This window comes from Ornithorhynchus anatinus, chromosome 4 (assembly GCF_004115215.2).
Source record: "Ornithorhynchus anatinus isolate Pmale09 chromosome 4, mOrnAna1.pri.v4, whole genome shotgun sequence".
Classification (NCBI taxonomy): Eukaryota; Metazoa; Chordata; class Mammalia; order Monotremata; family Ornithorhynchidae; genus Ornithorhynchus; species Ornithorhynchus anatinus.
Genome location: NC_041731.1, coordinates 98,518,857 through 98,531,215, shown reverse-complemented (window position 1 = coordinate 98,531,215; position 12,359 = coordinate 98,518,857). Strand labels below are relative to the sequence as shown.

Sequence of the window (12,359 nt, the reverse complement as noted above, 5' to 3'; positions counted from 1 at the left end):
GTGAAGGTATCCAATTTGGAAAATAGAAACTTCAGGTCAAAAAGCTCTCCTGTGACACTTTTCTATCCCCATTTTACAGTCACACATTTGACAGGCAGTGGAGCCGAAATTAAAACCCAGATCCTTCTGACATCCAGGCCCATACTCTATCCACCAGACCACACTGCTTCTCAATAACGGTCAGGTTAGCGCAGTCATTGGAAATACCATGGCAACAATCAAACTTGTAGTTCTAGTAAACAGAAGCTTCCCTTCCCTTTTTACATTCGCCTCCTCATCTCACCTGACAGATAGCAAAAGAATGCAAAGACTTTTCCAAAATCATATTCAGACTCTGCATCTCTCCATTTTTCTCTTAGAATCATGATTCCGGTAACGGAATTCCGACAGTTTTCTGAGCAGCAGCCGGCATTCAGAGTTCTGAAGCCGTGGTGGGATGTGTTTACCGATTACCTCTCAGTAGCCATGCTGATGATTGGAGTGTTTGGATGTACCTTACAGGTAAGGAAATAAAACTTCCATTTAGAGTGGGGCACATGGGAATGACAAGGCAAAGGAGATCTTCAGCTCTTCTCTGTTAACTTCTACTTCTTATTGATAATTATGATTATTATCATTAGTCTACTTAGGTAGACTTGATTGCTGCTTTTTCACATTATTTCATTTATCATTTGATTTTCAGTTTACAGTGTTTTCTGGTGAGCTCTGTTGAAAATGAAGCCATTTCAGAATGTTTTTTATTTCTGTGGATCTCACCAAAAAATTACTGGTCTTAATTTGAAAGATTGAAAAGGTAAATATACTGTTTGTTTGGTCATCAAAAACTTTGTGGTACATTGAGTTTTTTGGTGGCAAAATGTTTATATCATAAAAATATCGAACATTTTTTTATTTTGAAGAGAATATCCTATTAGTGAAGCTGCAAGTAGTGCACTTTTAGAACGGGGCACATGTGAACGATGAGACAAAAGAGATCATCTTCAGATGTTCTCTATCGACTCCTATATAATAATGATAATTATTATTTTATTAATTAGTCTACTTAGGTAGACTTGAGTTGCTGTTCTTTTAACATTATTTTGTTTACCATTTGTTTACAGTTTACAGTGTTTTCTGGTGAACTCTGTTGAAAATGAAGCCATTTCAGAATGTTTTTTTTATTTCTGTGGAGCTCACCAGAAATTACTGGTCTTAATTTGAAAGATTGAAAAGGTAAGTATGATGTTTGTTTGGTCACTGGTCACTGAAAACTTTATGGTACATGGAGTTTTTTGGTGGCAAAATGTTTATATCATAAAAATACTAAGCAACTGTTTTATTTTAAAAAGAATATCCTACTAGTGAAGCTGCAAGTACATTTTTTTTTAATTTCTGTGGCACTTGCCAAAAAGTGCTGGTCTTAGTTTGAAAGATTGAAAAAGTGAGTATGATGTCTTTTAGGTCACCAGTTGCCTAAAACTTTATGGTACATTGAGATTTTTGGTAGCAAAATGTTTATATCATAAGAATATCAAGCATAACTTTTATTGTAAAAAGAATAGCCTATTAGTGAAGCTTCAAGTTGTACACTTTTAGGAGGGTGTGTTTGTTTTTTTAAAAGTGGAATACATTTCTGCTATATTCCTGAAAGTCCTTTCCTCAGAATAGATTTCAGGCAAAGCTACTGGGTCTGATCAGAGTGAAGTGAACCATCAAATTAATTTAGTGCTCAGATGAAGATGATGGTTTTTGCTGCTGCTATACTAACTAGGGAGAGTGGGAAGAGATCTTCCATTTTAGTAGTTTGCAGGAGGTAACCTAACAGGGCACAGAGCTTATTTTCCAAGCCCAGGAAAGTAGTTGCAGCTATTTGCATATTCAATCAATCAATCAGTGGTATTTACTGACTACTTAGTTTGTGGCGAGCACTGTACTAAGCGCTTGGAAGAGTACAGTACAACAGAATTAGCAGACACGTGTCCATTCCACATCAGGATGGAAGAAGCAAAGGTAGGATTGTGCAAAACCCTTATAATTAAAAGAGTCACTCCTATGCGGAAAAATGGTAAAAAAAAAAAACAGAAAAAAACCATCCAAAAGTACTTCTTATCTACAGTAGTTGAGGGAGCCGATTCACAGCAAAATATCAGGCCTGGTTTCTGAATCATCTGCCTATGTTTTTGTCCCTTGGGATGGTAAGTAATATTCAGGTCTTCTATATCATGGGGGTTGCAAACTTGAAGAATCTTATTTCAGGTTTAAGTAAGCTTGTAAGTAAGAATTCCAAAAACCTGACTTCTGTTTTCATTTCCATCATGTACTCATTATGGTTGGAGACATATCCGTTCTCTTTATTCCTCTTTGAAATGGGAATATAATTTAAGACCTCCTTGCAAGCATGATTGAAATTCCACTTGGTACTATAAGTACCAACTCTATTGTGTTGTACTCTCCCAAGGGCTTAGAACAGTAGTTCACACACATTAAGCACTCAATAAATACCATTGATGGGTTTTAAGGAAAACTTGCACTACACTACTCACACCTCAGTGAAGCCACATTCTTGTGCAATGAAGCCACATTCTTGTGCACAACCATATCTTCCGATTACACATCGAATTCCACCCAGACTCACGTAATTGGGAGAAGAGTCCCCAGCTCTGCCACTGCCTTCCGTCCAAAATACAGATTGGCAACATGCCTTATAGCTGGTCTGTCACTAACCTGTTTTCTGTTGAATTTAGCAAAAATCCTCTGCTGTCTTCCAGTGATGGAAGGAGGCCTGGTTACAATAATAACGATAGTATCTGTTAAGCGTTTACTATGTGCCAGGCACTGTACTAAATGCTAGAGTGGATACAAGCAAATTAAGTTGGACAAAGTCCCTATCCCATATGGGGCTCACAGTCTCAATCCCCATTTTACAGATGAGGTAACTGAGGTGCAGAGAAGTTAACTGACTTGTCCAGGGTCACCAAGCAGACAAGTGGTGGAGCTGGGATTAGAACCCATGACCTTCTGACTCCCATGCTATATCTACTATGCTTTTCTGCAGTCACAGGAGGCATGGTGGGGAAGTGGGGAGGTGAGCAGGACTTATTGCAGCCAAAGCAGAGTCTCTCGCCAATTCCAAGGGATTTGGGGCTGAAAGGGTGGGAAAGGGGTTGGGTTAGGGTGGGCAGAATTTCCAACTATACTGAACTCTTATGCTCCAAAATGACCATGGGAAATTTCGTGGCAGGGAACAACGCTATGAGAAGCACCATGGTGTATTGGATAGAGAACGGTCCTGGGAGTCAGAATGCCGAATTTTCACTGTACCACGATCTCATCTGTCTTGGCCCCCGACCCCTTGCTCATGGAGAAGCAGCATGGCTAGAAAAGCAGCATAGCTTAATGGAAAGAGCACAGACTTGGGAGTCAGAGGATGTGGGTTCTAATTCCAGCTCTGCCACTTATCTGCTGTGTGACCTTGGGCACTTAACTTCTGTGCCTTAGTTATCTCATCTATAAAATGGGGATTAATAATAATAATGTTAGTATTTGTTAAGAGCTTACCATGTGCAGAGCACCGTTCTAAGTGCTGGGGTAGATACAGAGTCATCAGGTTGGCCCACGTGAGGCTCACAGTCTTAATCCCCATTTTAGAGATGAGGTAACTGAGGCACAGAGAAGTTAAGTGACTTGCCCACAGTCACACAGCTGACAAGTGGCGGAGCCGTAATTCGAACCCCTGACCTCTGACTCCCAAGCCCGGGCTCTTTCCACTGAGCCACGACTGTGAGGCCCCATGTGGGACAACCTGATTTCCTTGTATCTGTCCCAGTACTTAGAACAGTGCTTGGCACATAGTAAGCTTTTAACAAATACCATAATCATTATTATGATGATGATGATGATTATCTTCCTTTTGGCCTGGAACTCACTCCCGCCTCACAGCAGACAGGCTACCTCTCCCCCCACCTTCAAAGCCCTACTAAAATTACATCTCCTCCAAGATGCCTTCCCTGACTAGATCCTCATTTCTCCTATTCACCTCCCCCTCCCGTACCTTCTGTTTTACCTGTGCACTTGGAACCCCATAAAATATTCACTCCACCACAAACCCCACAGCACTCATGTCCATATCCTTATACACTGCTGCTTCCCTTTTGTGTATTTTATTTTAATATCAGTCTCCCATTCTAGACTTTAAGCTTCTTGCGTGCTGGATCATTTCTACTAACTCTTGTTGTGGAATACTCTCCCAAGCACTTGGTAAAAGTAGAGCTTGGAATACAGTAAAGGCTGAAGAAACACCATTGATTGATGGAAATTTTACCGCGTATTTTTACTCCCTCAGCCTCGCTACACTGCAGTAGCTAGCATTCATGTTAGTTCATTGCAGTGTGGAGTTGACGTATGTTGGAAATCCACACTGATTTGTCATGGGTATTTCAGTATCTCCTGGTTCAGAAGAAATCATAATATTCTTCTTGGGAATTTTTCTACCTTCACTGCAGTAGACACTGTTTTCGTAATGGGAGAGCAATTATTATTTATTTACGAGGTGGCTATTTAAAACAGGGTCTTATCTAACTCCATTTTGCATTAAATTTTAAAGGCGTCACTGTTTATAATAGGAGCCTCCCATAGATGCAAATTACAGAATGATCAGTAGTATTGAGAAAATAGAAAACAAGGACAAGTTCATTACTGTTAATTTTGGAAAGTAAAATGACAGTCTTTATTTTGGGAGGAAGCATGGTTGAGCCTTGCCAAATAATCCACTAAAATTTGACAAATGATTTATGATTATATAGGCAGTAATGGATATTTTGTGAAATGAGAATTCAAAAAACCTGACATGTTTTCATTTCCATCACGGACCCATTGTGATTGGAGACATATCCAATTCTCTTTCTCCCTCTCTAAAATGGGAATACACCTTAAAACCTCTTTGCAAACATGATTGAAATTCCAGTATTCTAGCCAGACTAGATCTAAATGAAAAAGAGGCAAGCACACCCAAGTAATAAACTGCTTACCATCGACTATTTTGGAGCAGCGAAGCACTATTTATTAAATTTCTTCTTCCAGGTCACCAGATAATTAATGAATTACCCATTTACTTCCAGAAAGTAGACTCATTTTTGGAAAGCTTGAAAAATAAATTCAATTTTTTTTAACTTATTTTATTTTCTCACTGAAAAACATGCAGATAATAAAATTAATGGATTTGGTGCCTTTTTTGTTCTTGCCTGGCACAAGTTGTAGCTCATCCCAGTCAGGTGGCTACTTGCACGGCTGCGACATGATGAAGCCACATATACTATAAAAGTGGTATATATTGGAGATCATATCAATCCAAAGCATCAACTCTCATAATAATAATTGTGGTGTTTGACCAGTGCTTACTATGTGCCAGGCACTGTGCTGAGCTCTGAGGTAGATCCAAGATACTTGGGTTGGACACTGTCTCTGTCCCATAGTCAAAGTCTTATGCCCCATCTTACAGATGAGGGAACTGAGGCCCAGAGAAGTTAAGTGACCCGCCCAAGGTCACACAGCAGACAAGTGGCAGAGCCTGGGTTAGAACCCAAGTCTTCCTGACTCCCAGTCCCGTGGTCTATCCACTAGGCCATGCTGCTTCTCATCAGAGTACATGCCGAGTCACTTTTTTTCAGTCTGTCAGTCAGTCGTATTTATACATCATTCATTTATTCATTCAATTGTATTGATTGAGCACTTTCTCTGTGCAAAGCATTGTACTAAGTGCTTGGGAGATTATAGTATGATAATAAACAGACATATTCCCTGCCCACAAGGAGCTTACATATTCCTTTGAGGCAGTACTCCTTTCAGTTTCAGCTGCACAAATGTCCAGATTCATGCCGTAACCACCCCTATTTTAAAATTTACCAAGGTTAAGAGAAGTAGTGTGGGCTGGTGGGGACAGCACAGACTTGGGAGACAGAAGGATCTGGGTTCCAATCCTAACTCCACCACTGGTCTGATGTATGACCTTGAGCAAGTTACTGAACTTCTCAGTGTCTCAGCTACCTCATAGGAAAAATAGGGATTCAAACTGTGAGCTACATGTGGGACATGGACTGTGTCCAAACTGATTAGCTTGTATCTACCTCAACAGTTAGTACAGTGCCTGGTATGTGGTAAGCATTTAATAAATGCCATTTAAAAAAAAAAAGGTTCATATAAAAGACCAGAACATAAACTCAGGATGGTACTATCTGGAAAATTCAGATTGTTTCGTCATCATCGATGGTATTTTTCGAGCACTTACTGTGTGCAGAGCACTGTACTAAATACTTGGAAAAAGATAATTCAGCAGAGTCAGTAGACATGTTCCTTGCTCACAACAAGCTAACCTAACATAGGGTCTTTAGGATATTTTCCTGTGTCCAAATAAAAAATGAAAAAAATAATACACGCATAATCTTACCAAATATAGTTAGTGATTATAAACTAGAAACAGGAAGTGGAAAGCTCAGCAGGACAGGCCATGCAAATGTTGAGGAAAAACATTTCCTGCTTCCTCTTTACAAAACATCACTGGGCATTTTGTTCTAAGAGACTGCAATTTGCGTTAACGTGAGGTCAATAATAATAATAATGATACTTGAGGTATCTGTTAAACGCTTACTATGTACCAGGCACTGAATTAAACTCTGGGGTAGATACGAGATAATTGGATTCGACACAAGTCCCTATACCACATAGGGCTCACAGTCTTAATCTCCATTTTCCAGATGAGATAACTGAGGCACAGAGAAGTGAAGTGACTTGCCCAAGGTCACAGAGAAGACAGGTGGCAGAGCCAGGATTAGAACCCAGGTCCTTCTGACTCCCACGCCTCTGCTCTATCCACTGGGCTTCTCTTCTCTCCAACAGGCTACTGTTGGAGAGGCCCTGGAAGCATCAGATGGCTTAGTTAGAAGGAACTGAACATGTGGTCGGAGCTCCAGAGGCTGGACTGCGTCCATTTTGAATGTTGAGGTCAGGAGAGGAGCCAATCTTAACCTAAGCTCCTCACAACAGATAAAAAGCTTGTTCAGGCACCACTGCTAATAATATTCAGGTCTAAATCCCAGTGAACTGGGTCATTATTGGTTCTATTGTATAGTACTCTCCCAAGTGCTTAGTAAAGTGGTCTGCATATAGTAAGCACTCAATAAATACAATTGATTGATTGGTCTCCCAGGGGTTATCACAGGGCCAAGGCATGAAATGTTGCAACATGCCCAGAAGACCACTGGCCTTATCTTTCCCAGATCATTACCAGCAGGACTTCCTTCATTTGTTTCTGGGAATGGTTTCCCAGTAATTTTCAGTTGGAAAGGTAGGCTTTCCTAATTGAAATTACAGCTGAGGTGATATGGCAGTGGATCTTAATGGGGACTCTTAAAACGAATCAGGTATATACATGAGTCATTTAAGGTTACCGAAAATGTGATTCTCTTTTTATGCCTGGTATGAGTCAACATTCTAGAACTCTTTAGTGACTGAGAGAATTGTGGAAAGTCATTTTAGATTTGTTTTCTTTCGTCTCAATAGATGGATTGAATGTTTTGAGAGGCAGGGTTTTGAAATATGTATTAACATCCAGATATTCAAATGCGCTTTATTTGTATGCCTTATATGCCAAAAATGTCTTGTTGCCCTAATGAAGCATATAGTTTAGATCTTCCCCCAAATTTCCTTTTCGATGATTAAATATCTCATCATTTAAAGTCACAAGACTCCTTTTGCCCATCTTTTGCAAATTAACAAGCAGCATGTTTGAGTACAGAACAGACTTCCCTTGATTTGACATTTGACACCAGACATTTGACTGCCGTCAATTAGGGAAAATAATTGATTGGTTTTCATGATTGTCACAAATTGCCATCAATACAAATCTTATCTACACAGATTTTAGTCGCATCACTTCTTTCTTTGAATTCTCAGATTTTTCTAGTACGCTAACATCCATATATGGTCAGTATTCATTCATTCAGTCTTATTTATTGAGCACTGACTGTGTGCAGAGCATTGTACTAAGCACTTATTTCATGTTACCTGGATGAGATTCTTTTTTTGTTTTGGGAATGATTCTCAAATCTATATGTTTTGAGGCTGAACACTGAGTAGGTTCACATTTGATGAAAAGGATAGGCTGTTTTTCCAGTCAGGACTTCTGACCCTGATCCTGTAGAGAAATGGGAAGCATCACTGGGACAGAAATTGGTACCATATGGGTGAAGCTTTGTCCCCATGGGCTTTGCACAGGGTAGGCAACAAGGCCATCCAATCTGTCCTTCCCTTTGAAAACAAGTGAAAGCCAGCCAGAAATAGAGCCTCAGGATGGTGAAGTAGCTGAGAAGCAGCTTGGCCTAGTGGATAGTGCAAGGGCCTGGGAATCACAGGGACCTAGGTTCTAATTCCGGCTCCATCACTTGTCTCTGTTTGAACTCAGGCAATTTCTCTCTGCCTCAGGTACCTCATCTATAAAATGGGGATTTAGACTGTGAGCCCCATTTGGGACATACCTGTCTCCAACCCAATTAGCTTTATCTACCCCAGTTCTTAGTAAAGTCTTAGCACATGGTAAGCACTTAACAAATACCAAAAAAATAGAAAAGATGGTGGCTCCATTTCCTGTTAGCCCTCCGGACATCTCTGTCAGGGATTCTGGGGCCATGACTTCCCAGATTTTTTCCCAGTGGCCTCAAGGGCAGACTCTAGTCCTTCCCTAACTGGGGCTGGAGTCAGACTTCCCAGACCGTTTACCAAGTTGGACTAGAGAAGAGGCAATGAACAATTCTTCCCAGTTTCAGCTGAGGAAGAACCAGAAGAGCCAGGCTCATGTCAGGAAGGGCCTGGACAGGTTTATTCTGTATCTGGCTGCTTCTGACCTGTCTCTGTATTGGCCTCTGCCTTGTCTTATTTCTTTCTTTGTCTCTGGCATTGTCCTGGAATCTAGTGGCCCTCATCTCTATCATCCTTAGTCTCCGCCATCGGTGCGTCTCTGTTGTGTCTTTGGTCTCCGTCATGTCTCCGGGCACAGTTTTTGGTCTGCTCCCAGATGTCTCATCCCCCCAAAACCTCAGCCCCAGAGGTTTTTTTATGGTATTTGTTAAGCGCATACTGTGTGCCAGGCACTGTACTAAGCACTGAGATAGATACAAGTTAATCAAGTTGGACATTGGACATAGTACATGTCCCACCCACATAGGGCTCATTGTCTTAATCCCCATTTTACAGAAGAGGTAACTGAGGCCCAGAGAAGTGAAGTGACTTTTTTATGGCATTTGTTCAGTGTTTAGTATGTACCAGGCACTGGGGTAGATACAAGCTAATCAGGTTGGATATGGTCCACATCCCACATGAGGCTCCCAGTCTTCCTCCCGATTTTCAGATGAGAAAACTGAGACACCGAGAAGTGAAGTGACTTGCCCAGTGTCACACAGCAGACAAGTGCCAGAGCTGGGATTAGAACCCAGGTCCTCTGACTCCCAGGCCCGTGCTCTACCCACTAGGCCACGCTGCTTCTCACCTCCACGCTGAAGATGGAAAGTTTATCCCTATTCTGTGACCTCAGTAGGACTTTATCTCTGTTCATGATGCAGCAGCTGGGGTTCTGCTCGTGTTTCTGCTTCCCCCTCCCTCATCTATATCGCTTGCTGTTGCAAATGGCCATTTCAGCTGAATTCCTCCTTGGTACCACAGATAATTTTTCATGTGTGGGGGAGGTGGTAGCAAACTCATTATCCTGGGAACTGGCTGCCTTGGGGTATCACATCTTGTGATCTGGATGTACCTTTTTCATCCTTCGAACTCTTCACTCTTATTTCTGGTTTGCAGTTACTTATCAATCAATCAGCAATATTTATTGAGCACTTACTGTGTTCAGCGCACTGTACTAAGCACTTGGAAGAATATACAGTCGATCAATCGGTGGTATTTATTGAGCGCTTACTGTTTACAAAACACTGTACTAATTGCTTGGGAGAGTAAGAAGCCTACAGTCTAGAGAGGGAGACAGATATTAATATAGAAAAGTATTTTGTAATGTATAATTTATAGATAGGTACCCAGATTTGGACAAGCATACAGCCTAGAGGGTTGTATGATTCTTGAAGACTACTTAGTAGGTGGGAACTCTGTCACACCGATGTGGCAAGTCGTTTTTACCCAGAGTCAGGGATGCTCACACCGTTGGACCCTCTGTTGTGCCGAGAGACTGATCGGACCTCCTTGCTGGAGCTAGGAGGAATGTTCCCTAGGTCAAGTTTCAACCTCTAACTGTATCTCGATCTCATCTATCTCGCCACCGACCCCTCACCCATGTCTTCCCTCTGGCCTGGAAAGCCCTCCCCCGCCAAATCAACAGACAGTGACATTCCCACCCTTCAAAGCCTTATTGAAGGCACATCTCCTCCAAGAGGCCTTTCCTAACTAAGCCCTCCTTTCTTCTTCTCCCATTCCCTTCTGCGTTGCCCTGACTTCCTCCCTTTATTCATCTCCCCTTCCAACCCCACAGCACTTATGTCCATATCTGTAATTTATTTATGTTAATGTCTGTCTCCCCCTCCAGACTGTAAACTCACTGTGGGCAGAGAATGTGTCTGCTTATTGTTGTGTTGTACTCTCCCAAGTGCTTAGTACAGAGCTGTGCACACAGTAAGCGCTTAATAAATATGATTGAACTGAATGAATGAATGAATGTCTGGCTGCTGTGGGAAGTTGCCTTCATGAAGGGACAACGTTGTCAAGAGATTTGGCTAACAGAGTGAGAATTAGGCATCCTGGGATTATCAATTAATCATATTTATTAAGCACTGTACTAAATGTTTGGGGGAATAAGTAGAACAGTTGGTAGACCCAATCCCTGGACACTTGGCTCCTCCACTGATTTGTCTGAGCTTGGGCACGACTTTCGACCTGTTGACATCCCTATCTTTAAAAAAAGGATATGTTATTTAGAAATGTCAGAAAATCCCAAGCCCGCTGCAGTTTGAACTCAATAAACATTATCAATTTAGAAAGTAATAAAAATTATTGCACACAGGCAGGAGCCAAAGGAAGTTAAGCTGACAGAAATGCAACTCTGCACCAGGAGATCATGACTTGTAATAACCACCAAGATTATGTGTGGCCCACAGAAGTGGGAGAGTATTTCTTCAGGCTGTCATTAAGACCTTGCAGAGCGTAAACCCGTCAAAGGGCAGGGACTGTCTCTATCTGTTACCGATTTGTACATTCCAAAGGCTTAGTACAGTTCTCTGCACATAGTAAGTGCTCAATAAATACTATTGAATAAATAATCATCAATCGATCAATGGTATTTATTGAGCGCTTACTACATGTAGAGCACTGTACTAAGCGCTTGGGGAGAGCACACTTCAACAAAATCGGTAGACACATTCCCTGCTCACAAGGATCAGCTAGTTAGAGTGTTTTGCAAGGCCCCGAGCTGCTTTGAAACTTATCTGCCAGGCATTGCAGTTTTGGTTTTGTACTCTCCCAAGCGCCCAGTCCAGTGCTCTGCCCATAGTAAGCGCTCAGTAAATACAATTGATTGATTGATTGAAGCTGTGAGTCCGTCATTGGGCAGTGATTGTCTCTATCTGTTGCCGAATTGTACATTCCAAGCGCTTAGTACAGTGCTCTGCACATAGTAAGCGCTCAATAAATACTATTGAATGAATGAATGAATGGTTGCCGGAGCCTGCCCCACAACACAGCTCACAAGGGGGAGCAGTGCGGCCAGCTGGAACCAAGGACTGCCAGAGGTCCATGAGATCATAATATTTATGTTACTTAAGTGCTTACTACATGCCAAGCACTGGTCTAAGCACTGAGTAGATACAGGTTAATCAGTTTGGATACAGTCCCTGCCCCACGTGGGGCTCACATTCTCATTTTACAGATGAGGTAACTGAGGGCCAGAGAAGTTAAGTGACTTGCCCAAGGTCATCCAGAAGGCAAGTGGAGGAGCAGGGATTAGAACCTAGGTCTTTAGGACTCCCAGGCCCTTACTCTAGTCTCTAAGCCATACTGCTTCTCTGATGAGATGAGATGACATCTTCCAGTACTGCTGTAATTCTAGAACTCTCATGAAGAAGTGACACCTGATCTCAAATTATCCAACGGAAGGGATGGGACCCTTTGGCACGGATCGTTTGAAACATCATTGTTCACATTGTCCACATTCTTTATTCCTCCGGCATGTTTCCCAAATGCCTAATTTTGTGTTTGGGCACAGTGGGCCCTCAATCAGTAATGATGATGATGATGGTGATGATGATGGCATTGCAACTCTGTCAAGTGCTTGGCAGAGTGTGGTTCAGTAAATATTAAACACCCAAAAGAGCTATTGATTCTGGTAACGCCAGCTT

The 12,359-nt window shown here is 41.7% G+C and overlaps 1 protein-coding gene across 2 annotated transcripts in view; it reads left to right on the top strand.

The window, feature by feature from the left end:
• The first annotated feature begins 326 nt into the window (after positions 1-326).
• Positions 327-12,359, top strand: part of LRRC8C (leucine rich repeat containing 8 VRAC subunit C) — a 33,924-nt gene continuing 21,891 nt past the window's right edge. The window contains exon 1 of one of the 2 annotated variants that reach the window (XM_029063022.2): positions 327-501. In XM_029063022.2, coding sequence (XP_028918855.1) covers positions 364-501 — 138 coding nt within the window. In that variant the 5' untranslated portion in view covers positions 327-363. Of the gene's footprint in view, positions 502-1,148; positions 1,213-12,359 lie in introns of those variants that run through there. The other variant, XM_029063023.2, reaches the window with a different exon arrangement.